The sequence below is a fragment of the Sus scrofa genome, chromosome 9 (genome assembly GCF_054392235.1).
Source record: "Sus scrofa isolate SSC_HxYL_T2T_F1_AM1 chromosome 9, Sscrofa_HxYL_maternal_Yorkshire_Landrace_v2.0, whole genome shotgun sequence".
Classification (NCBI taxonomy): Eukaryota; Metazoa; Chordata; class Mammalia; order Artiodactyla; family Suidae; genus Sus; species Sus scrofa.
In genome coordinates this window covers 48083234-48109728 of record NC_139391.1, presented here as the reverse complement: position 1 = coordinate 48109728, position 26495 = coordinate 48083234, and the positions used below count along the sequence as shown (strand labels likewise).

The 26495-nt window shown below is 50.7% G+C and overlaps 1 protein-coding gene across 8 annotated transcripts in view; it reads right to left on the bottom strand.

Moving 5' to 3' along the window:
• The window catches only part of GRIK4 (glutamate ionotropic receptor kainate type subunit 4), a 459028-nt gene that overhangs the window by 121923 nt on the left and 310610 nt on the right, over positions 1 to 26495 (bottom strand). For all 8 annotated transcript variants that reach the window (XM_084976373.1, XM_021062991.2, XM_021062992.2 and 5 more), the window contains one exon: positions 4827 to 4988. In XM_084976373.1, coding sequence (XP_084832499.1) covers positions 4827 to 4988 — 162 coding nt within the window. The remainder of the gene's footprint in view (positions 1 to 4826; positions 4989 to 26495) is intronic.

Below are 26495 nucleotides of genomic sequence, written 5' to 3'. Positions count from 1 at the left end.
ACCCAAAGAGCACTCCATCCAGGTCTCCGCTACTGGGCCCGAGATGCCCACTGTCTCCACCCCTTCCCATCGTCCATCCCGCTTCCCTTTCCTGAGCTGAGCCGTCTCTGCTCCCCATCCGTGCATGTGTGCCTCTGGGTCTTGTCTCTGCTTCTCCTGGCCTGTCTCTTCTAAATATTAAATCCCCCAAATGACTCAATCCTCATTTAAAATCCTCTCCTCTTTCTTGGCTGCAAAATGTTGCTTGGCAAACACCCTCGACTCTCTTGTTTTTATATTTTCATTTAGTTCTTCATTGTTGTCTTCTCTGGAGCTGTTTGTAAATTGTTTAGGGGAATGAGAGGCTCTGTATAAATTAAGATGAATCAATTTGACTCAGGGAATAGTGGCAGAGTTTCTCCTCCTACCCACCAAGTAAAAATAAGACTATCTTCTAAACATACACCTGTAACCCTCATGCCCCCGACACTCCCAGATCACCAGATTCCCAGAGTCCTCTTCAGTGGCCATTTATCTCTGAACTGCTATCACTTAAACGCTGCCCCCTCCAAGAGAATACCAGGGTAGGAACCATTCAAATCTCATGGAGTAGTTCTTACAATCTGGGTTTCATTCAATGAAATAAATACTTAATTACAAACATCTGTTTTAGCCTAAATTCTAATTACTTAATCTAGCCATCTGTAATTTTAATGATTTCCCACAATTTTTGTTCTTTGCCGCGTGATGAATGGGAGTGGCACGTGAATCCAGCGGGGATGTGTCTCAGCTCATGACACTGTCTTCTGCTGGCATCATCTCCAGCAAGAAGCACGTTTGCAGCCCGCTGGCAGCCACCTGGCAGGCACGGCCGGGAGGGGGTGGCACTGGGCTTTTTCCTTTGATGGTCACCCCTCCCTGTGGCACCTCCCTTGGCATTGGGCCCCCTTTCCAGCAAGCTCCACCTGGAACATCACGGGCTGACTGGGAAGGTGAGGACGTTAGGAGGAAAAGAAATAGAGAAGAAAAGAGGAAGAAAACAAAGGGAACGTGGAGGGTGGAAGAGACTTCGGAAAGAGAAAGAAAGGAAGGCAGAAACAGGGACGAGGAAGGTGGAAAGGGAAGAGTGAGGGGAGAGGATGAGAGATGGAAAAGGGAGAGGACAGAATTCATGGACAGAGGAGGGGAGAGGGCACAGGGCCTCGGAGAGCGAGGGCAGGACAGTAGGGCCCTCCCAGACGGTGTGGCTGCAGCCTCTTAGAAAGCAGGGTGGGGAAACAAACCAGCCTGTGCTTTCCTGGAACTGACTGCTTCTCGCCTTCCAGCTCCCCAGCAAATGTAAGAGCTGGGCTGTTTGGGCTGGGAATTTCTGCCCCCAGAGAGAGAGGGGACAGCACCACTTTGCCAAAGGTAGATGCTAAAAGCAAGAAGCCTTGACGAAGAATTGCTGCTGTTGGATGCTGTGAGCTTCACACATTCTTCTAGGTGAGGAACTTCTGTCTCACCTCCCCTTGCTCCTCGAGGGCCACAGAGACCCTGGAAGGTTCTAGAAGCTACAGTCCAGGCTTCGTTGCAGTACCATCCTCTGGAGGCCCTGGGCAGGCCACCTGGCTCTCCTGTGCCTCGGTTTCCTCATCTGTCAGAAAAGGGTACACGACCACTCTTGTCTGTTGTTAGGATGCCATGTGGCAGGAAAGGAGCTCAAAGTGGGATACTTGCAAGCATCGTGGTTCAGCATTCTTCAGCTTGGGCATTCTTCTCTCTTGGGTGAGAGCCAGTGGAAGGAGCGCCCCATCTCCTAAGATACCAGGGACCCGCGTCCCCATTTCACCGACAAGAAAACCAAGGGGCTCAGCTAAGAGAAGGACAAAAGCAAAACGAGAATCTGTGGCCCAGGGCTGCCTGCTATGCCCCTCCGGTGACCAGGTCCAGGTCTAAGGCTCACATTCTTCTCCCCACCCTGAACCCGCCCTGGGAAATAGCTTGCAGGGCGTGTGGCCCAGCCTACTCTTTCTCCTTTCTCTACCTCCAGCCCCGAGGGAGCCTCCAGAGATCCTCCTGTCCCCAAAGGTCCCCCAGACATTCTTGGATTAGGATTAGGAGGTCTGAGAATAGATTGAGAAGGAGAAGAATGAAGTCGGGTTTTCTCTCTTTTCCACTGTCTGGGGCTGCTCCCACATGATGGGTACCTGATCCCGGGCCAGGAACAAGTCAGGGTGTGGCCCGTGCCCTGGAGACCTTCATTTTATTTTATTTTATTTTATTTTTGTCTTTTCTAGGGCCATTCCCGCGGCATATGGAGGTTCCCAAGCTAGGGGTCTAATCGGAGCTGTAGCTGCCGGCCTACGCCAGAGCCACAGCAACGCGGGATCCGAGCCGCGTCTGCAACCTACACCACAGCTCACGGCAACGCCAGATCGTTAACCCACTGAGCAAGGGCAGGGACCGAACCCGCAACCTCATGGTTCCTAGTCGGATTCGTTAACCACTGCGCCACAACAGGAACTCCCCTGGAGACCTTTAGACTCTGCAGAGCATCCCACATGCAATAGATGAGCAGTGGTTACTAGCCTCCTCCAGTCAGCACTGAGGGGCTGCCCTCTGCTTCCACGGGCACAGCATACCCATTGGAACCACTGTCCTAGAGGTGGGGACAGACCTTGCTCCCCACACTGTGGCGCTCCTCTGTGATGGGTTTTACGTGACGGGCCCCCATCCTTCACCCTGCTCTGTACTCAGGCCCTTTGCCACGTGACTGCACTTTTCCCTCTTCATTCATTCTCTGTCGATTTCTTCCTTCCCTGACTCTCAGTTTGTGTGTCTGTGGCTTTCTCTGGCCAAGAAAACGAGGTGGAAGTCACAGTGTGCCTGTTCTGGGAGCCTAGGACTAAGAGGTCCTGTGCATTTCCACTTGCTTTGCCACCCTTCCGCCACCACCATGAGGACAGGCCGAGCTGGCCTGCTGGGCCAGGACAAGGATGAGAGGCACGTGGAGCAGAGCTGCCCCAGGCTAGATCAGCCACCCCCATGGGTTGAGCGCACTCAGTCAGATCAGCGGAGCAGCCTGGATGCACCAGCTTAGATTAGCTGATCCCTAGCTGACCCTCAGATGCACAAGCTCCATAAATGTTCATTGTTGGAAATTGGTGAGATTGGGTGGGGGGAGGGTTTTTACACAGCATTTTTGTTGCAAAAGCTACCTGAGATATTTACTAACACTTTTCCCAGTGTCTGGCAGATGGAATGTTAAATAAACTCATTTGATGAATAACCGTGAATTGAGGATGGACACATAGCCCACGTTATCTTCCAAACCATCCTCTAAGATGGTCAGATATAACTGCCTCAAATTCGAGATAAGGAATCTGAACCCCAGAAGGGTTACATAGCTACCTAAGATGGCACAGCAAGAAAATGGCAAGGCGGATATTTGAATTCAGATCCTGCGCCTCTGAGGCCAGTGCTCTTTCCAGCACGTGGGAGCCTGTCCAGAGCCGGCCCCACAGCCCCGTGAACGGCACTGCCTGGCTTGCTATCAGGTCTGTAGAAGCTACCACATCAGGTACCAACAGCCTTTCATCTGCCTGTTTGCAGTCAGTGTGAGCACAAATGGAAGGACTGAATCCCTCGGAGGGAAATCGGCGATGTGGCACTGGGACCTTCAATGTCACTAGGCCAGACGCCAAACATGGACCCATTTAGATTGGTGAGGAGGTGGCAGGTTTGGTTTCTTCTCTGATACTGAGCTGTGGGGCTCTGAAGTGTGTCGGCACCTACTGAGTGATGATGCAGGCAAGACTAGGAGCGCAGCGCCGGTCCCTGCCAGGAGGAATGAGCCTGGTCCTACCCATGACCTTGCGCTTGAGGTCATCCTCCCTCTCCCCTAAGCCGCTGGGGCTGAGAACTCCCTTCCTTCAGATGTTTCGCTCCTGTCCAATCCTTCCTATGGAATCTTCCCTCTTTCAGGTCTAAAGTTCCCTGTTGGGATGTGCTCTGTCACCTTGAGAACCTTGTCTCCTTCTCCCATCTGGTTCCCTGATCAAAGGTCCCTGAGCTTTGCATGACCTCCGACCCCTTAGCAAGTTAGGTGGGTATCACATGAGCTGCCTGGTGGGGCTTTGGGAGGCTGAAATGTAACCCGGCTAGGAAAGATCCAGAAAGCCACACAATCCCATCTCCTGAGGGCCTGCCTTTCGGCAAATGGATATGAGCAGACATTCCTGACCTGCCCCACAGAGTAAGGACATCCGATCCGGTGGAGAACAGCAAGAAACCCTTGCCTCCATCACACACATGCAGGGGAAGGAAGGGCAGGGAGGAAGGATGCGGGTGAGGCACACAGAAGCTTCATGGGATGAGCTCTGCTGGGGGCGGTGGTCCAGGGCCATGAAAGGGCACCAGGCCAGGAATCTCAGAATCTAGTTTCACCGGCAAAGGGCTTGGGGTTTGCCCTTGAAATCCCGCTCCTTCGCCCCCATTCCCTGCCCAGGCTTCAGCCCATCTGAGAAATGAGGGAGCAGATCAGCAGAGAGGCCCTCCCATTGCAACCTTTTGGATCCTAAGCTCAGGCAGGTCCCATCCACAGTATTATCAGGTGTCTGAGCACAGACAGGACAAAATGACAACTTGGGGCCTTCACACGTTATCCTCCTTCCGACTTCTCTGCCCCTGCAGCTTACTGCTCACTACTTCCCCAAACGTGACCTTGTAACCACTTTCTGGCACTTCCACAACCCCTTTATGTTTAGGCCTGGAGAAGGCTGGAGTCCAGGGGAGAGGGGTGGCCCACAAAGGGGGGTGCACGTGGTGGCAAAGGGGCACCAGGGAGGGACCTGGTGGGCACTTACCGCGGGCCCTGTGAAGGGCACGTGGTCACAGTTCTCCTGCCAGGACTGGTTGAGGCTCTGGGCAAACTCTTGGAAGAAAGCGTGGGACTGGTTGAAAATGGAAAATCCCAGGATGTTGACGCGATCATCCACGAGGCTGTCCATCCTCTGGAGCGAGAACTCCTGGAAGATGCAGCAGGCAAAGCAGGTTAGGACGGGAAGAGCGGGGCAGACTCTGCGGGAGCACAGCTGGGCATCTCGTTCTAGCCAGATGGACACCACTGCCAGGCACTCTGCTGGGCAGGACGGCCCGGGGATGACTGAGAGCGCCTCTTTGCTGCACTCACAGTGTTGGGGTGCAGGAGGGAGAACAAGAGAAGTGAGCAGAATGAGTTCTAAGAAAGGCATGTGTGAGATGCACTGGGTGGGAGCGAAAGAAAAACACGAATGAGCTGGTGGAGGAAGGACTGCATCTGCAGAAGGTGTGACCCCTGAGCTGCATATTGAAGGATGTATAGTCCTTTTCTGGTAGAAAATGAGGATGGACAAAAGCTATGCCAGACGAAGTCTCCATGGATACAAAGGCATGGAGGTGAGACGGGGCGTGGGTGCCCGAGGTGGACTTTGACAGTAGCATCGTGCCTCAAAGTATGTCCACAGAATACCTGCCATCAGACTCCCAGGGTATCTTTCTTAAAAGCTGTGATCCCCACACCCCACCTGATACCAACCGAATGCAGATCTCGAGAGCTGAGGCCCAGGAGTCTGCATTTTCAGCAGGGCACACAGTCACATGCATACCAGTCACTGGGTCAGCCCTAGGATGCATGGGGCCCGGGGGGATGGTGAGAGAGGAAGCTGGAGACAGCAGGGGCCAGAGCACAGGGGCCTGGATGCCTGGCGGGGACGCTTGCCCTTTATCCTATAGTGATGGGACCTGAGGGCACTACCAGCAGAGGAGTGACAAAATCAAGTTTGCTTTCTAACAATTTCAACCTGACAGTCTGCAGTTCATTTGTAAGCATCAACAGTAAGCATCTTGACTGTGCCATTATTTGTTATTATTTTTGTATTCATTTAACAAACATTTAAGTGCTTCTTATATGCCAAGAGGAATGTTCTAGACACAGAAGATATAAACAAAAAACACTTCTCCTGAGTCCAGGAACTTGCAGGTTAGAGGAAGAGACAGATTGTAAGCAAATAAATAAACATACAATGCCAGATATCTATGGGGTGTGAGGGTGGGGGCTGCTACTTTATTTTTGCTTTTTTTTTTTTTGCTATTTCTTGGGCCGCTCCCGCGGCTCATGGAGATTCCCAGGCTAGGGGTCTAATAGGAGCCGTAGCCATCAGCCTACGCCAGAGCCACAGCAACGCGGGATCCGAGCCACGTCTGCAACCCACACCACAGCTCACGGCAATGCCGGATCGTTAACCCACTGAGCAAGGGCAGGGACTGAACCTGCAACCTCATGGTTCCTAGTTGGATTCGTTAACCACTGCACCATGACGGGAACTCCTATTTTTGCTTTTTATGGCTGCAGCTTGCGGCAACGCCAGACCCTTAACCCACTGAGTGAGGCCAGGGATTGAACACGCACCCTCATGGAGACTACATCAGGTTCTTAACCCACCGAGCCACATGGGGAACTCTGAGGAGGTGGCTACTTTAGATGAAGTGGTCAGAGAAACCCCATGTGGGGTAGGGACATTTAGAAGCTCAAGGGAATTCGCCCAGGACGGGTGGCCCTCACCCCCTGCCCTGGCGGGGGCCAGGTATTAACTCCAGGAAAGCCTGCAGGTGTGAGTCTCACTAAGGCCAATTAATGTCACAGGGGGAAGAATCCCCCTCCTCAGGCAGGGCTGAGCTCAGAGCCCTGGACTCCAAGGGCCCCCTCGGCCCTACACAGGGACTCTAGGTAAGTGGGTGTGGATATTCGGCTTGCCATCCTGGCTCCTGGAATAATGCCCCCAAATGGCGGTCAGCCAGCCTTGCACACTGAATTCACATTCATGGCACGTTCACTCCAAGCGCCTAGCACACAGCTCCACCCGGTGGGCACAAGGTCGTTAGACCCCAGGACTCACTCATCAGCTCCTTGGCCCGACATGACAGATGGCAGCCGCCTTGGGCTTACTTTCTGGCTGGGCAGAAACATGGCTTTTCTTCAGGCGGCCTCCTTGTCTTAAGACTTAGCTCCTCCAGGCTCCCCGGCATGTCCCCTGATCCTCACTCATGCGCACAGCCACGGCCAAGCCCTCGGCGGCCGGCCTGAGCACGTCCACCTGGAGCCCAGCCTCATTAGCTGCAGCTCGCAGACCGATGTTACAAAGACTCCTTTGGAGCCACCAACCCCTGACATCTCGGCGTCGGATGAGGATTACGTGTATTTTGGATCCTGCCACATTCCCGCCAGGGGAACACGGATGGGCCAGAGAATGTATTGATTCATAAGCTGATATTATCGCCTGTCTCTCTAACAGGGCAGCTGCCCAGGCGCTGCAGGCTGTCAGCAGGCATGAGGGGGCAGATGGCTAATGAGAAGAGGCGCATCTGGCCAGGGGGAGGTGGCGGGGGCACAGAGCCAGGCTGCTGTCAGGCAACCTAGGGGCCTCAGTGGCCAGGTTGGTGTGGGGGCAGCTGGAAGACGTCCTTTCTCCTTCGGCTTCTTGGTCAGGGGGGTAGCTCCTCACCACACCCCCATCCTGTCCCCACATGCTCAGCCTGGTGGAAGGAGGCCCATTTCAAGGAATGCCTGACACCGTGATGTCCACACACTCACAGTGGCAGAAGGGGAACGCAGGGGGCAGGGCCTTGGTGTTCAAATCCGGGCTCCACACCCGACTGAAATGTATGACCTTCAGGAAGTATGACCTTCAGGATCTGGGCTTCAGATCCTCAGTTAGTACAAGGGGAACAATAATGACAGCAACCTCAGAGGTTGTTCAAGGAACAGTAAGATGCACGCACAAGGCGGATCACATCGGGCGCATGCTGCATGTTCCGCTTGTGACAGTTACCAAAACGCCACCGCCAGAGCACAGGCAGCTTCTGGCTTCCCCCTTCTTTCGTTCCACTTGTCTTGGAAACCTGACTTAGGAAGGTGTTTTCCTAGAAGGGTACTTCCCAGGCAGAGTGAGAAGCGATGAATGAATTGCAGACATTTCGAGACAGCCCATCCAGAAGTCCGCCAGTCTGTCTTCCTGCCTTTTAATTCCTACCTTCTTGTCCCTCAATTAGATTCTCTTTTCAAAGCCCCCTTAAGATAAAAAGATCTGGAAGCTTCCTTGATAATCCATTCTATCTATAATGACTCGTGGGAGAGCTTATAAAAGGCCAAGAAAGGGGGAAGCATGTTCTCTTACTGTCATTTCCTGGGAAGCTCCAGGCTTCTTCTCTCTAAGCTGCCTCATGGTTAGGAAATGCTTCTTTATGTCTCAACTTACAGTCTCCTGATGTGGTTGAAGCCTGGTATCTAAAAGGATATGGGCAATGGCTGACCACCGCCAGTTTATACTTGAAGAAAACCTTCTAAGCCAGTATTTTTCAAAGTATGTTCCTCAGGGCACTCACTTTTCCGGGAGGTGTTAACAGAAACTTCATGAAAACAGGGTTCCATGTTCAAATAAGGCATGTTCTCTCTACATTTCCTTTTCTTTTTTCTTTTTTTTCTTTTTTTTTTTTGATTTTTAGAGCTGAATCTGTGGCATATGGAGGTTCCCAGGCTAAGGGTCTAATTGGAGCTGTAGCCGCCAGCCTGTGCCACAGCCACAGCCACACCAGATCCGAGCCTCATCTGCAACCTACACCACAGCACAGGGCAATGCCAGATCCTTAACCCACTGAGCAAGACCAGAGACTAGACCTGCGTCCTCATGGATACTAGTCAGATTCGTTTCCGCTGAGCCACAGCGGAAGGGTTAGGGTTAGGGTCAGGGGTTAGGGTTTTCAAGACTCACAGTGCACATGAGCGTATTCAAGAGTTAAGGAAGTCTTACAGTGAGGCAGCTTAATTTTGTTTAACACAGAACCTTCCAAACAAATTGACCACAGAACACTCTTCCCCCAAACTTACGAATGTCTTGCGACGGTGCTCTACCGAACGTACTGTGCAAATGCTACTCTAAACATACTCAGGGAATCATGAACATCCCAATGGAAGGGACTCCACCATTGTCACAAGACCAGAGGGACCAGGGTGAAGAACAAAACCAATGGCCACCTGCTCAGGCTGAGTGGTGGCGTAGAGACCAAGACCAAATCGTCAATTATTCCAGGGGTGCATGGCTTTGTGACAGCCCTTGTGGTGCCAATGCATTTTCATACCTGTGTCTTCTTTCTCCCAGGCCTGTGTGCTCCTGGAGGGCAGAGATGTGCCTGCCTCATTTCTGAACCCCACGCCATGCCCAGCGCAGTGCCTGAGACCGAGAAGCTGTTTGGTGAATGCTGGTCGAGGACTGTGGATGGAAGACGTTTCAATGCCCTGGGGACCTCACTCTGCCTGATTCCACCCACAGTCTTATCCCTACAGAAGGTGTAAGGACAAGAATAGAAGTGGTGTCAACTTTTGATTGTCCTCAGGAAGTTGCCCTTCTGTATTTTGAAAAACATTCTTGACAGTTTGTTTCCTTATCACTGGGCTTTCTCATTTAAAAAAAAAGTTTTACGAGTTCCCATCGTGGCTCAGTGGTAACAAACCCCACTAGTTTCCATGAAATTGTGGGTTCGAGACCTGGCCTCACTCATTGGATTAAATGAACCGGTATTGCTGCGAGCTGTGGTGTAGGTTGCAGGTGCATCTCGGATCTGGTGCTTCTATGGCTGGGGCTGTGGCCGGCAGCTATACCTCTGATTTGACACCTAGCCTGGGAACTTCCTTATGCTGCAGGTTCGGCCCTAAAAAGCAAAAAAAAGTTTTAAATGTGCACTGTGTGCACATGCTTGTATGTGTCAGTGTCTGTGTGTGTGTGTGTGTGTTCGCATGCACAATGATTTTCAGGGGACTGAGGGAACTGAAAACCTACAGTTGAAGGTCACTTCACAGCTGCAGGTGAAAACAGGGGAGTGTCATCTGGAATGAAAGGTGTTTGGAACAGCCTGGAAAGAATGCCTCATGCATAAAGGCTTGAGAGCAACGTGGGTGCTGCAACTCGGCTGAGTGGCCCTCCCTTTCTCCAGCAGCTGTGACATTCCCAACATCCCGGTTTACTAACAGGCATCCACTCACTGGTCAGCTGCAGGGACCACTCTGTGACCCTATAGCCTGCTCATCCACCAGGCCAGGGGCCAGGGCAGACTGTGAGCTGGGGTGGGGGCGTGGGGGTGGGGACAACAGGACAAGATCAGCCAACTAGAGCTACAAGCGCAAGAGCTCTTCATGATCCACACTCGGCTCCTGTGCTTGACTTCAAGGAGAAAAGCAGGAAACCAAAACACAGGTCCAGACCATGCCCTTGGGTCAAGTCCTTCCCCTAACCCTTGGCTTCCTAGCCCTGGGCCCAGGTGAAGTGGGGGAAAGGCATGTTTATTCTCTCGGCCCGGAAGCCCTTCTCACTTGTATTTCTAACCCACCAAATGCATTACTATTGCCTCCACTTCAAAAACTGCTTCAACTCCCTCATCTTCTACTTCCACACCTTATCTTTGCCAATTCTGTCCTGTCTCCTGAATGTCTCTCGAATCTGTCCCTTTCTTTCCAACCCCACCAAGTCAGGCCTTCATTGTTTCTCTTTTGCAATCGCCTAGTTAGTGAACAGCCCTTCTGATCTCAGGAGAAGCAGCTAGTACGTGGCACACCTCCCAGTGGCTATTTACACGGGTGGCGATGTGAATGGCGCCCCCTGGAGTTGTGCCATGTGGAGATCTCATCAGCGGTGCCATAGGATATAGCAGAAAGAGGTTTTGACATAAGATAGGCCTGGGTTCAAATTCTGTTTCCCCCACACTGGTTGGGTGATCTTGGGCAGTTCAGCAATCTCTCTGAATTTCATTCCGCTCAGTTAAACGCAGATAAGAACGTCCGCTTTGCAGAGATAATCCACAGAGAGGAGGCACCCATGACAAGTGCAGTCCGTCCTGGTCCTGAAGTCCTGGTCCCATCTCCGTCCTCCTGGTCCCATCTCCTTCCTCCTGGTCCCCAGGCTACATGTGGATCCTGACAAAAAGAACTATCTGGGCTGGGGGCTTCTCCTCCCTTCTTCTCTCTCCCCCCCTCACCCCTCAAGAAGCTATTCTTAGCTACTTGTCAGATGAGAAAAGTTTTGCTAAGTAAGTCACCATAAGGTGTTAATTGCTTGGTGTGGCTATTTGTGTGGAGACAGAAGGCTTGAATTGAAGATCCAGATCTTTCAACCATAAATAATTGTAACAAAGCCATCGTTATAAGAATAATAACTGTACAATTTATTGGCCACCGACGGTGTGCCTGGCAGAACTAAGCACTTCGCATGCACGATCTCAATCCATCCTTATAGCAGCCCTGTGGCCTGGGAGTTATTTGAGCTATTTTATAGCTGAGGGAGCAGAGACCCAGAGGAGTGAAGGGGCTTTTCCGAGGCCACACAGCTGTAAGCAGGTCCGGACTCACACCCAGACCTAGCTGACTTCAGATGCTTGTACAACTTCCTACTGGAAATGCGAGTCAGGGGCAAGGCCCTATGAGTTCATTCTGATTGTGCTGAAAGAGGGCTGGCAAAATTGAGTTTACATTCATTTCAGGAGTTCCTCTTGTGGCTCAATGGGTAAAGAACCCGACTAGGATCCATGAGGATTTGGACTTGATCCCTGGCTGCAATCAGTGGGTTAAGGATCTGTCATTGCCAAGAGCTATGTGTAGGTAGCAGATGCAGATTCCGCGTTGCTGTGGCTGTGGTGTAGGCCAGCGGCTGTAGCTCCAATTCAACCCCTAGCCTGGGAACTTCCATATACTGCATGTATGGCCCTAAAAAGAAAAAAAAAATCATTTCAGAATACACCACTCAACTTGAAGTCCAGGGACTTCTGGTCTAAGGTTTGCAGTTACAAAACGCACACTGATCATCTAAGAGTAAAGGGATTACCTCGACATCAACTAAATCTCTGCCTGAGAAGGATTTTAATTACAAAGGGGCCTGGAGATCAGCGTGGGCTCCAGACTGAGCAGCTGCATACTGATCTGGAGAACAGGGCAGAGCTGAGGTTTGCCCCACACCATGTCTGTTCAGTGTGAAGAACCGGGAGAAGGAACCCAAGCCAACGCCAGGTAGCAGACAGGGAGGAATTAGAAATAAATGCAGCGTCATTGAAGACATAAATGGCTAAGACGCGGAGAGAACGAAGCTGTTAAATGCAGCTTCCTGAACTTGGCCGACTTGGACCAAGAGTGGTTCAGGAGCCTTGGTCATCACTAGTCACCATCACCTGAGCACAGATACATCCCCGATGGCCTGGGGGGCTGTCTCGCTCCGTGCTGTATCCCCAGCTCAGAGAAGCTTAGTGACACCCACAGCTGGGTGCTGGCTTTAATTAAATGATTAGGAGAATCACTGTGTTGGAAAGAGTGGGTATGGATTTGGAATCACAACTTTTTTTTTTTTTTTTTTTTTTTTTTGCTTTTTAGGGCCGAACCTGCGGCATATGGAGGTTCCCAAGCAAGGGGTCGAATGGGAGCTGTACTACACCACAGCCACAGCAATTCGGGATCTGAGCCACGTCTGTGACCCACACCACAGCTCAGGGCAACGCCAGATCCTTAACCCACTGAGCGAGGCCAGGGATCGAACCTGCGTCCTCATGGATCCCAGTCGGGTTCGTTAACTGCTGAGCCAGGAAGGGAACCCCCGAGTCACAACCTTTTAAATCATACCCTGTCTATGGGTGTTTTGTCTTCCATTTTCCTCACTGAAATCCCAGATTCCAAAAAAAAAAACCAAAAAATCTTTGACTTTTTAACCACTTGATTTTAGTTTCTTTTAATTAGATGAGATTCCTTGTTACAAAATTGGGAAAATAACATTTCACAGTGTTGGCTGTAAGACTTAAGAGAGAGAATATATAGGAAAGCACCCTGTAGGTTGGAAATATGACAAGAACTCCTTGAATTATTAGTATTATTAGTATAACAATAAAAATAGCTCAAGGAAGGCATTTCGCACGCACTTTCAGGCATCCTTAAGAGAATGAGGAACACAGTGGGGGAGGATCCCTCCCAGGGCCTACAGATTATGCCACGAAGGAAGGTCTCTGCTTCTGCAGAAAATCCTCAGCCTTGATTGGCCCCAGAACCTTAGCATCTCCCTTCCTGCCACGGCCACAGGCAACCTGTAAAAGTGCCATCCTGACGGTGATTCTACAGCCTCTGGCATCTCTTCAGATCTGCTCCCTGGACCCACCTGGGCTCTGTCTTTCTTTGCAGACCCTTCACTCCAGCCCTGGTTCTTATTCTTACAGGGGTGTCTCAAGCAGCCCCTTACTTAGCCGCTGCTTTCACCCAAAACTCAGCCTTTGACTTCCTCTGCTCCATGCGCATCCTGGCCCCTAGCTTCCTGAGAAAGGAGGCCAAGAGCCTTCTGTCACCTGAATCACAAGTCATTTATTAAACATCAATTTATCATTGAAGATAATAACATTAACTGCTTCCTTTGAGGCTCCACAAATTTATAAAGCACTTTCCTCTATCTCCTCTGGTCCTCACTAGCACACACGGTGTGGACAGAACAGGTTTTATGTATATTCCTATTTGATGGAAGAAGAAATTGAAGTGCCTGGGACTTAAGTATCTTGCCCAAAAGACAGACATAGGATTAAGATCTGGGTACCTGACCTCCGAGATCAGTGCTTATAACTCCATTCCTACAGTGTGCACAGCGCTAGGCTAAGTCACCAGGATGTAGCATAAAGGCAAACGTGTGAGCCCTTCACTGAGGTTGTTAATGACTGACCACTTGTAATGTTCTACCCCAGGAGTACTGGGGGGACTGAAAGATTCCAGTTTCTTTTTCTTTCTTTCTTTCCCTTTTTTTTTTTTTTTTTTTTGTCTTTTAGGTCCGCACCTGTGGCATTTAGAAGTTCCCAGGCTAGGGATCAAGTCGGAGCTGCAGCTGCTGGCTTATGCTACAGTCACAGCAATGCCAGATCTGAGCTACATCTGTGACTTATACCACAGCTCATGGCAACGCTGGATCCTTAACCCACTGAGTGCAGACAGGGATCTAACCTGCAACCTCATGGATACCAGTCAGGTTTGTTACTGTTAAGCCATGACGAGAACCCCAGATTCCAATTTCTTAAACCATTATAACAAAGCTGGAATGATGAAAGATATCCTTGAGACTTGAACTTCTTTTCACCCCAATCAAATCCCCTCCCTTGGTTACTTAGCTGTGAAGGTGACCATTATTCACCCGTCATTCAGGCTAGGATTTGGGACACATCCTCCCCTTCTGCCACTCCCACGCTCCCCATCTCATCATGGATGCAGGCACTCACTCACTGCCACTGGGAATACCTCCCCTCCTTTGTGTCTCTTGAATCTGTCCCCTGCTCTCCATCCTCCTCGCCTCTACCTCCATTCAGATCTTTTCCACTTGTTCCTGGATTATGAACGAATGGGTCGCCCTCCTCCAGTCCTGCATTTCCCCAAGCTCTTTCTCCATTGCCATCACTGGAGGGATCTTTCTCAACTGTACACTTGACCGTGAATCCCCTCTACTCCCGATCCATCCCACCCCTGCCACGGCACACAGGACAAGAGCAAACTCCTTAACTGGACATATGGTGATTCTGGTCTACCCCTCAGTTCATGCTTCACCTTGACCTCCTCCATCATCCAATAACTGGCTGCTGTCTTCACCGGTTTACTTATGATCACTTAGAGATATTTTTTCTTTTTCTTTTTTAGGGCCGCACCTGTGGCATATGGAAGTTCCCAGGCTAAGGGTTGAACTGGAGCTGCAGCTACCAGTCTACGCCACAGCTATAGCCACGCCAGATCCGAGATGCATCTGAGACCTATGCTGCAGCTCGTGGCAACACCAGATCCTTAACCCACTGATAGAAGCCAGGGATTGAATCCGCATCCTCATGGATACTAGTTGGGTTCCTAACCTGCTGAGCCACAACAGGAATTCCACTTAGAGATTTTTATCACGTGAGTTTGTTCAAAGTGACTTCCCTAGGACTGGGTGCTGTCGGAGACAGAAGGGCTTATGTCAGCTGCATCTACCCTGGTGCAGAGCATAGAGAAAGAAGGCAAGGCTGCTGGCTGAATGGATTTATGAAGGGAACACCTGTCGGGCTGTTCTTCCTCTGACCACATGGTCCTCTCAAATTTCAAGGCTCTTCCTATGGCTACAGCCGTTCATCTTCCCTTGGGACCCAGAGTATGGTGGAGGCCCACACCCAGACACTTATCTCACCCTTCTCCTTTCTCAGGAAAGCCCAGAAGCCACCAGGAATCTAGAATCTCCTGGGTACCCTCACAGGCTCTTTCTCCCTCTAGGTACCTGTCTGTCTGTTTATCTGCATCAAAGCCTCTACTCTCTATAGACGAGGTGATTGCTTTTTGTGTAATAGGTCTTTGAAGAAAGCAGCAGCTGGGAGGCTAATTCATACCTGTCAGTGATTTCCATTTAATGGGAGATTTGCTCCCAAACCCCGGCTCCCAGCGATCCTAGATCCTTCTCCCCACGTGTCTCTTATTCATTTACCCCCATGATCTGAAAACACGTACGCCTTCCTCCCAGAAACCCTGTCCCTCCTTGGCTTTTCTTTCCCAACGTGCATCCACCAACAGGACTTCAAAAGCAGACCATATTCTGTCCTGTTCAATGCTCTGTTCCCTGTACCTTGCTCTGTGCCCATGCTTAGCAAGCACTCACACATCCATCGACTGAATTAATGTTCACCTGCAAACTCCGTGTGCTGGGACCACCTTTACAAAGGCTTCAGTCCTCTACTCCCAGGAAGAAGGAAGGCAGAGGCCAGTGGGGAGAACCCTCCCATCTCCACCCCAGCAGTTTCATTTTGTGGTTTTAAGACTATTCTGTGCTGCTGGGACTAAGGAAGCAGTTACTAACTCTGAAGCTGAATCTTCAGTGGCTCAAACTGACATGAGAGATGGTGGCAGCTTTGTGCTTCTCCCCTTAGACTGGGGTGGCGGGGGGGGGGGCGCCATTGCTCTTCCACAGGCCTTGGTCCTCTCCCCAGCATTGCTGCCTCACCTCTGAGGTCCCCTGCCTTCAGGATCCACCCATCAGGCCTTCTGTCTAAACCTTACTCTTTCCTCAGGCGTGTAGAGACCCAGGGCGCCCCTCCCCGTCTTAGCAGGGGGGCTAGGACTTGCTAAGGAAGATGAGTGACATGGTCCATCAGCCTGCCCCCTTCTCTGCAGCAGGACCAGTGAGGGGCTCCCATGGGGGGCAGGTGACTTGCTGTCCCTGACACGAGGTCATTCCGGAATTACATGACTCAGACAGGATCAGGACCCAGGGCACTGGGCTCTCAGACGGGTTTCCACAGTCGGAGGGAAATGTATGTAACAGAAGACTATGCAGATACTGGCCATTTTTTGCCTCATTCTACAAACAAACAAACACTAGCATCTCCTATAGGACACACATCTTTTCAGGCACCAAGAATATACCAATGAGCAAGCCTACCCCTGCCAAGGTGCTTACCCTTAGTGGCAGGTGGAAGGCAAGCCCCCAAAGAGTGGGGGGGGCACAAGCACTGGGGCACAGATTCCACTGAAATGTCTGAGAACCGAACGCAAGCTGAGTCTTGAAAGGTGAGCAGGAGTCAGCAGGTGAAGAGGTGGAAGACAGAGAAAGGACGGGATCCATGGAGCCCGGCAGGGGAGGCAGCAGATCAGTGCAGGGTGCGCAAGCCTCCAGCCCACCCCCTGCCTGGCTGGGGTGCGGGGGCTGTAGAGAAAGAGGCAAGTAGAGGCCAGAGGCCTGTTCATAAGAGGCTGCTTTGTACTTTATTCAGGATTCCTGGGGAGCTACTGCAGGGTTTTAAGGGAGAGAGCCTCGTTTGATCAGGAATGGGTTTTAGACCATCTTAACTTTTGGCCAAGATCAAGTTCCAGCTTTAAGACACACAAGAGAGGCATCTACCCTGTGGACTGTGGCTGGAGGCTTCAGCTAGATGGGCAGGTGTCACACTTACCACCCGACTGAGAACAGGAGCTGTCAGCACTAAAAACACAGGGCCGGGGGCAGCCTCAGATGGTGATTAATTAAGCAGTTGATGCCTTTGACACTGAGGGAAGCCTGATGCTGGGGAGAGAGGAGCTGGATTGCTCCATAATAACAGCACTTGCTACTCCTAATGGTGCTTGTAATACAATAGCACTTATAATGTAATAATAATAATAGTATGATTTGCCATAATGTCTTTTCTCTTCAGTCTCTTTAAGCTTTCCAAACATTCATCACATCCTAAACACTCTTCTCAACAGGGCCCAAAGTCCTCAGGGCCAGGAGCCTCTGTGGTCGCTGCAGTGTCTCCAGGGGCCTCAGGTCCCCCTGTGCTCTGGCTCTGTCTTCTCTCCTGGGTTACTTCACAGCACACCATCAGGAGTAGAGGGATGGTGCACCGGGCCCAGAACCCGGCAGGAGAGAGAAGCTGGCTCTACCACCTGTAGGATCAGGGGAGGTACCATTTCCTGCCCCAAGAGTCTCCAGTGGCTTCCTCCTGGTTACCTGGCTACCTCTCTCCATGTCTGTCCTTTCAGCAGCTGATGGGGACAAGGGGAGGGAGCAGAGGAAATAAACGCATTTAGGTGATTAGTGCCTGGGGTGGGCAGGAATCTAAGATGACCCCGCAAGAGACCAGCTCCCCCACCTTCTGACACATACAAAATCCCTGCGGGTGAATTTTACTCCTGTGATTAGGTTATGCTACATGGCACAATTGACTGTAAAAGAGGGGGATGACCCAGGCACCTGAGCCCTTTAAAAACAGTTTTCTTCTGGCTGGTTGCAGGAAGTCAAAGAGATTGTAGGTATGAAGAGGGCTGGATGAGCGGGAGATCCTCTGACAGAGGGAATGGTGGGATCATGGGCAAGGACCGGAGAGCGACCTCTGGATGCTGAGAGTGGTCCCCAAAAAAGAGAGGCTCCAGTCTTACAACCAAGCACAAGCATGTGAATTCTGCCAGCCCCAGGAATGAGCCCAGAAGAGGTCCCTGAGTTCCAGATGAGAACCTGGCCAACCAACACCTTAATTCCAGCCTGAGTGGGAGAGCCCAGCCGTGCCGCGCAGACGTGTAACCTACAGAGCTGTGAGCCCATCAGTGATGTGGTTTAAGCTGCTAGCTTTGCAGCAATCTGTTTCACAGCAATAGAAAACTCATACAACGCAGACAAGCAGTAACGATCAGTTTGTCCAGTTTGTCGAGGATGAGATGTGGGCGGGAAGGTCAAGGGCAAATTCTCAGCTGGACCACTTGTTGATTGAATGACCTCAGACAAAGCTCTCAGACTTCTCTGGGCCTCACCGCCCTGCCTGGTAGAACGGGAGGCCCTACTTTGTAGTAATAATTTGAGCATTTAAGATCTTGAGCATAAAGTACTTAGCAGGGTACCAGCGCAGCACCTGCACCTAGGAAGCATTCATTATTGCAGTACCGATTATGGAAATGGGTAGATTTTATGATCAGACTCTTGATCGTGGATTATTGGGAAGTGCTGGATCAGAGGACCGAAGGGGAGGCTGGGGGATCTCTCACTGAATTAATGGGACTATTTGTGACAGAAGTCAAGGCACATCTCCACTTCTCTCAAAGCTCTATTGGGCAGGAGCCCTGGGCAGTCCGAAGGGACGTTTCCATTCTATTTCTAGAGATACTGAGCCAGGGTAGCCCCCAGAGTCTGGTTCTTATTTCAATTTGATTTATTTCACAGGCACAGTCTGGTGCACCCTGTCAGCAGCGCATGCAGGTCTGGATGTGGGAGTGTGTGTGTGTCGGGCAGATGCAAGGAACACGCTTCAATTCTATTAAAGGCTGATACGCAAATATCTCAACCTGGGTTCTGGGGGCCCTGCAGGACCCATGTTCACTGTCATGCTGTTTGTCAAACACGAGCAAAGGGGCTGACTGACAATTGGTTCCTCCGACGCAAGGCAGGGTTTCTGTGCCTCCACCAGGGTTTCCACACCCCCCTCGAAGGCTTCTTCAGGTTCTACTGATTTTCCTGGCAATCCTCATTCAGCTCTCATACCACCGCCCCACGCCGAGAGGAGTCAGGTATACGCGGAAATTCCTGCCTCACCTTTAATAACCAGATCTCCTGGTGAGGCCCAGGGGTGGGCAGGCTCCTGTTCCCCAGGCTTAGACGCTTGGCTTGGAGATCTCTTTAGGCCAGCGGTGCCCATCACCTTGAAGGGGAGAATTGCTGACAGCTACCCAAGCGAGCTTGACATGTCTCAGGCATTTATAACCAGCTACCACCACAAGAAAGGTGTTAACTCGGGTTCCCTTGTGATTCACACCTTCCTTCTGCACCTGCTTACCCAGGCCAGGGAAGCTGGCAACTGGCTGCCTGTGTGCAGAGATGCGAAGGCTCCAAAGGTTTCTCCCAGCCCCCAAACACCTTCCTCACCAAATTCGTGATTTCCCATAGGATCCCCTTTTTTGCTAAAGGCTTCGGTTAAAAAGCAATGGTCTAGGGCATTAAACTGTGTGTGTCCTTCACTTAGAAGGTCCTGTCCACTCCTGCTCACCACCTGGCTGACTACGGATTCTTTAAGGCCCACAAGGTGTGGCCTCCTCCAGGAAGCTTGCCAGGCTAGGCTAGAAGCCCCTTCTTTCATGGCGCCAGAATACACTGCAGGTATCATCATCATTTTAAAGCACTGATTTACAATACTCTGCGTTTGTCTCTCCCTCTGGTCTGCCCTATGCCTAGATGGGACTTCTGTCATTGTTGTGTCCCTGATAGGGGGCACAGTAAGTGCTCAATGAACGCTGGCCAATGAACCACAGCATGGACACCTCCCTCTACTCCTGACTCATTGTGGGAGTTGAGGCAAGTCACTTTCCCTCTCCAGTTCCTTTTCCTCAGCTGTGAGATGACAAGATTCAGTTAGATGCTCTCAGAGATCCTCCCAAATTCGAGGCCATCACCAGCCATCCATGTATAGGTGCGAATTAGATTTTGAGACGGGGGAGGCCCATTGTCCATCCCGGCTCAGAGGAGGTGGGCTGGACGTGGGACACAGGACAGCTACTGCTGGGCAAGAGGGAGTGAGAGGCAGGGGTGTTGCTCAGGGGTGGGGATGGGGGACTGGGACAGCAGAGGGCACTGGAGGGACAAGGACGTGAAGAGGAATGTCACTTGCTTCCCATGGAAAAGAGACCGGCTGGGATAATCCAGCCAGTTATCATATATTCATTCAATCCACGAAGTCCACAGAATTGAAAAATTGGAAAGCCTTTGGAGACCCTTTAGTTTATCCCCAGGGGAGGGTGGGCTTGTCCAAGGTCACACAAGGTCAGTTAGTGGGACCCCCAAGACTAGACCTTGGACCTGCCAATGCCAATTTGAATGCTGAAAAGCCCAGCAACTTTGCAGGGTGGACAGGACGTCACCTGACCGGAACCTCCCTCTGCGGCTCTGGGTCTCCAGCCCCATCACACCCTCTCGCTCCAGCCATGGCAGGCACCGTGCTCTTTCCTTTTTAGGCCCACGAGCCTATTACCTCTGGCCGCATGTCACCCTCCCATTCTCCTTTTAAACCTTCCCTCAATAAATGATTCAAAGGAAGCCATAACTGTAAGCCTCTCCCCCCTCCACCGCCCCCAAGCACTAAATGCTCCTCTGGGCTTCCCCGCCTTGCCTCTATACAGCTCTTCCAGCGCATGCTACTGCTGCTTGCATTCCCCAGCACACAGCAGACACGTAATAAATGTTTGCTGAATAAGTGGAGTTGACTCTAGCATTTTCCATAGGTAAGTCGCTTAATCATGACTAGCTAATCATTTTATAATCCCAGAACTTGGGCCAAGGGACTTCCAGCTGTCAGCCAGTTTCCCCCGATGCAAATACAAAGAGTAATTTTCAGTCGATGCCTCCTGAATCTTCTTCCAATTCTCCCTGCCATTTCTCCTGAACACCCCCCACCCACCCTCTATCAATGGCCTAGATCAGAGAACAGACACAGGGGAGCTAGCAGCCAGAGCACACAACTCTGGAGTAATAGCTTCCCCTTAAGATGCCATTGTACCCATGTATGCCCAGAAGACATTTGTCACTGCCAGTTCTGCCACGTCTCCGGGTCTGCATTTGGTGGGGGAGGTACTGGGAAGCTCAGACAGACACATGGGGAGCTTTCACTCCATTACTCTTCCAGTAGCACTAAAAACATATTTATTCACCAAAGTCTACTGTATTATGCAGAGTGGTTCTCCTAAAAGGCTCAATAAAGGTGAAATATGTGGATAGTCTTAATAATTTTACAATAAACTACACTTTAGAATCAATTGCTCTGGCACTGGAAAGTTGTCTGACTGATGGACTGTAGCTGTTGGCTAACTCTGTGTGTATGTACGTGTGTGCGTGTGCACACGCATATGTGCAGTGTGCTTTCTGTAAGACTATCAGATACAGAAGAGGCTCGTGCACCCTGGGAACAGTAGTTCTAATTAGGTAAGACGCCAATTTTGCAAAGTTTCTGAGAAGGGCTCTGGAGTTTTGGAAAGCTAGAGGCAGTAACCAGGACACTGAGGTCTAAGCACAGAAATACTCAACAGGGAAGTGGGAGCAAGGGAGGCCAGGGAATAATGTTCCCTAGCAGCCCACTGAGGAGCAGAAACTTCCCATGTTCTTCACCAAATGATGTCATAAGAATTACCATCCTGGAGTTCCCCAGTGGTTTAGTGGTTAGGACTTGGCACTTTCACCACCAAGGCCCAGGTTCGATCCCTGGTCTGGGAACCGAGATCCCATATCAAGCCACTGCACACCGTGGCCAAAAAAAAAAAAAAAAAAAAAAAAAAAAAACACCCGAAAACCAACCAACCAAACAAACAAAATCCCTACTTTACAAAAGGGAAAGGCTCCAGTACGTTAAGGAGCATGCCATGGGTGAATGTTACGCACAGCTGAGCCCAGATTCAAATTCCAGTCCTCTGAGATCTGAGTCCCTGGCTGCCTCCATCAGGCCACCTTTTCATCCTCTGTGTCAACACAGCCGTGAGGCTCACCCAGACTCATGGGCCTAGTCGTGGGGACAGTGGACAGGATTAAATCATGTCATGAAGCTTTGAAAACCTGAAGGAGAGATTTTGTTTCAAAGACTTGGGCTCTGGCTCCATAAGTCAGGTGCCAGGTGCTGGCTTGAAGAGGCCAGTGGACCGAGGCTGACCCAGGCGTGGTGTGGCCAGTAGAGAAAGCAGCCCCAGGTGACAGGCCATTCAGCCGGACTGTCCTCGCACACTTCTGCCTCATCCTCCCTCAGTGGTCTCTCTTGGCGCCAACCCTGGGCCTCAGGATTTGACACGGCCCTCCCTCATCAGAACCCCCGAATCCTGAATGAAATCACACTTTCTGGTCTCACACATCCTTCCTTTCAAATCTGTCCAGCCCAGAATGCAGGAAGGGTATTCCAGACTGAGAAGTTACTGTGTGCGCTACGAAAGTGCCAAAGCATCCTCAGGAAGGGGAGGCTGGACCCAGCTTCTCCTGGCTGAGCTTCGGACCTTTGCACTCATGCGCCTCCTTGGGATGAATGAATTCCTGTTGGATGAAGGAGATGAGCCAACTCCCCTGGCCGGCCCTCCAAGAACACTATAACTTGACATCTTCACTCACTGACTCAATAACTATTTATTGAGCACCTACTATGTGCCAGTAGGTGACTGGGGCACACAGACCAAGACAGATTTGATCTTATCTTCATGAAGTTCAAAGTCTGGTGCAGGGACCAGGTATAGAAGGAGGAATTCCCACTCGGGATGAACACCACAAAATACAGAAGACAGGGTGCTGTGTGAGTGTGGGTCAGCAGACGCGCTGCAGAGCGGATCAGGGGAAACTTCCTTGGGGATGTGACATTTAAGTAAGACCTACAAGATGGGTAGGGTTGGCTCGTCAGAGAAAGGGGCAGAAGAACAAAATGGGGAGCCTTCACTTTCTTTGGAATCATTTGTTTCTTCCCTCCCTGTCTGCCTCGGCTCCCTTTCTATAATACTTCTAGCAATTTCAATGAGTTATGGCTAATCTCTCTGATACACCTCCGGGAAAAGAAACAGAAGCTCAGTCTGCCTGATAGTAACATGGATCAAGAAGAGCAGCACTGATTGGCTGTATTTATTCATTCTTCCCAAATAAGACCGAGACTGGGGCGGAGAGAGGTGGTATCTGCAGGACTGAGCAGGACCTGGCTACTCTCTGGGAATCCAGGGAGCTGTTCGCTGAACAGAAACTGCTTCCATAGGCCACGCAGGCCCTCAGTTCGATGGGTTGATCTCCCCTCTCCCCAGGAAGGAGTCCCAACCCCAAAGTGCTATGAATTGAAATACCCCCAACGGTGTGCAGGATGAAACAAGGTCAGGGCTGGAAAGCCCCTCAGCGATCCCTGCACACAGACTCCTAATTTTCAGAGGAAGAACCTGAAGCCCAGCGAGGAGAAATGGTTGGTCAGATAAATGCAGTAGAGCAAGGTGGCTAAGAGCTGACTGCCTGCGTCCCTAATCTGGCTACTACCTTGAGCAAGGTATCAACACTTTATGAGCCTCGGCTTGCTCCTCTCTAAAATGGGAGTGCCCTAGTGCTCTGCTAGAGCGGTTGTGTAAGGTCTGAACGAGAAAATAACCGGGAAGCACTGATGGCAGGGCCTTGCATGTACAAGGGAGTCAATAAATATCAACTAGCGCTATTACTATGTCACCCAGCCAGTCAGTAGCAGGGTCATAACTAGAAGCCACAGCTGCTTCACTACCCATCCTCTGCATGATGAGGCCTCCTGCTCATGCAACCCTGCCCCATGCAGGTGTAGCTCTCCAGATGCTGGTGTAACCCTGTCCCATGCAGGTGTAGCCCTCCAGGTGCTGGTGTAACCCTGTCCCATGCAGGTGTAGCCCTCCAGGTGCTGGAGTAACCCAACCCATGCGTTCCAACATCCAACCAGCACTTGGTTTCTTCTCTTTAGATTTCCCAAGAGAAAAACTCTGAGAGGCCAGCACAAACCTCTGTACATGCAGCACAAATGGCAACCTGCCCTCCTGCATGGTGGTGGTGCCAAAAGCATAGAGCTCTAGCACCTCCCCCCCGCTGCCCGGGGCAGGAAAAGGAAATGGTGCTGCAGCATCCAGCAAGCCATGCCACCTGCAATGCTGGTGGCAGCTCGGGTGGCCCCTGGCTTCTGGTGCCCAATTATTTCCTACCTTTCCTTGACATTTCATGATCCTGACCCTTATCCTATATCTGCACACTTTTCCCTGCGGCAGCTCCCTCCTTTGGCACAGAGCCCCATCTGTGCTCACTGACAATAGATTAGGGTGATTTTATCTTTTCTATTAGGCAGTGATTGCGAATCTCCCTGGGTTCATTAGTAGCTGGATAATCCTCCCAGATTTATTAGCTCCAATTGCACTTTCTCCTTCACCTCTTCTCTTCAGATGGCATTTCTGCTGTCTCAGTGGCCAACTAAGCTTTGCCCACAGGCCCTTAATTCTTCATGTCCTTTATCCAAACTTGCATCAGTCTTGCAAATCGTGGTTGCCACAGCCAAACACGGAGGCTGAATGGAGGACACAGACTCCTTTCAGACTGAAGAATAGAACCAGCGCAGCAAATTTGTACCTGTCCTCTGCCTGCCCCACCCGGAAGCACCGGACAAGACCATCAAGCCAGCGGCCCACCTGGGCAAGAGCACTTGAGATGCAGACACTTTTAGTTATAAGGAAGCTGACACCTTGATAACGAAGTGGAGATCTCCATGTACAGGGTCAGTTAGCTTCTAAACAGACATGCCAGGACTAAGGATGCTTGTTGCTTTTCTGGGATCCGTGAAAGAGACATGTGGTGATCTCTGATCATTTAATAATGTGGCAGATACGGCCAGCTGACCACCATACCCACTTCCTCGTCTCCCTGGGCACACAGAAGATGACGTTTCCCCAAATCCCTCTCAGGTAGGTGCGGGCACGTGACTGAGTCTATCCAATGGGATTATGAGGAGAAATGCTAGGTACCACCTCTAGGCCTGGCCCCAAAGCCCTCCTGTGTCTGATCTTCTATGTTTTCTCCCATTCCTGGCCTCTCAAAGGACACAATAGAAGCTGAAAGAAGCCTGGGTGCCCAGGTGGCCCTATGGAAAGCTGCCCCATGATCAGGAACACCCTTGGGGGACTTTAAGTAAGTGAGAAACACGCTTCTACTGTGTGAAGCCGTGAGATTGGGGGTTACCTGTTAGCGCAGTCAGCACTGCCTACCAGAACCAAAGTGTTACCCTAATTTTACCAAGACTTTCTGAGATGGATATTATTATTCCCATTTTACATATGAGGAAACTGAGGCCCCCCAAGACCATCAGAGCACACAGGAAGGAAGCTCCTGAACCAGGAATTTTCACCAGGTCTGAAGGATTCATGGACTGGGTTTTTACACACCAGTTTCTTTCTCTTATTACAAAGCTTTATAATCAGGACTCTCCATTTCAGCCATGCGGTTTTCTTTCCCTTTCTTTCTTTCTTTCTTTCTTTCTTTCTTTCTTTTTCTTTCTTTCTTTTTTTTGTCTTTTCTAGGGCTGCACCCACGGCATATGGAGGTTCCCAGGCTAGGGGTCAAATCAGAGCTGTAGCTACCAGCCTACACCACAGTCACAGCAACACGGGATCCAAGCCACGTCTGCAACCTACACCACAGTTCATGGCATTGCTGGATCTTTAACCTACTGAGCAAGGCCAGGGATCGAACCTGAGTCCTCATGGTTCCTACTCGGATTCATTAACCACTGCGCCACGATGGGAACTCCGTCTTTCTTTCTTTCCTTCCTTCCTTCCTTCTTTCCTTCCTTCCTTCTTTCTTTCCTTCCTTCCTTTTTTTCTCTCTTTCTTTCTTTCTTTCTTTCTTAAATTTTAAAAAAATCGTATGGCTGCACCCACAGCATATGGAAGTTCCTGGCCCAGGGACTGAATCCAAGCCACAGCTATGACCTACGCCACAGCTTCGGCAATGCCAGATCCTTCAACCCACTGCGCCAGGCCGGGGATCGAATCCGAGCCACCACATCAACCTAAACTGCTGCAGTCAGATTCTTAAACCACTGTGCCACAAGGGGAACTCCCTGGTCTTGCTTCTTTTGATTGGAAAACTCCAGGTAGAAATAAGAAACACAGCTGAACACTTCATACCGTTAAGACAGCTATTATCACAAAAACAATGGGTATTTATTAGTAGGATGTGGAGGAACTCAAGCCCTCATCCATTATTGGTGGGAATGGAAAATGGTACAGCCAGAAAGGAGTTTAGCTGCTCCTCAGAAATTAAACATAGAATCGCCATACAATCCAGCAATTTCCCCATGAGATACATACCCAAGAGGATGGAAAGCAGGGACTCAAACAGACATTTGAACACCCATGTTCACACAGCACTATTCAGAATAGCCAAAAGGAAGAAGCAACCTAAGTGTCCCCACTGATGGATGAAGACATAAACGAAATGAGGTGTAGACATAAAAGGGATTGTTATTCGGCC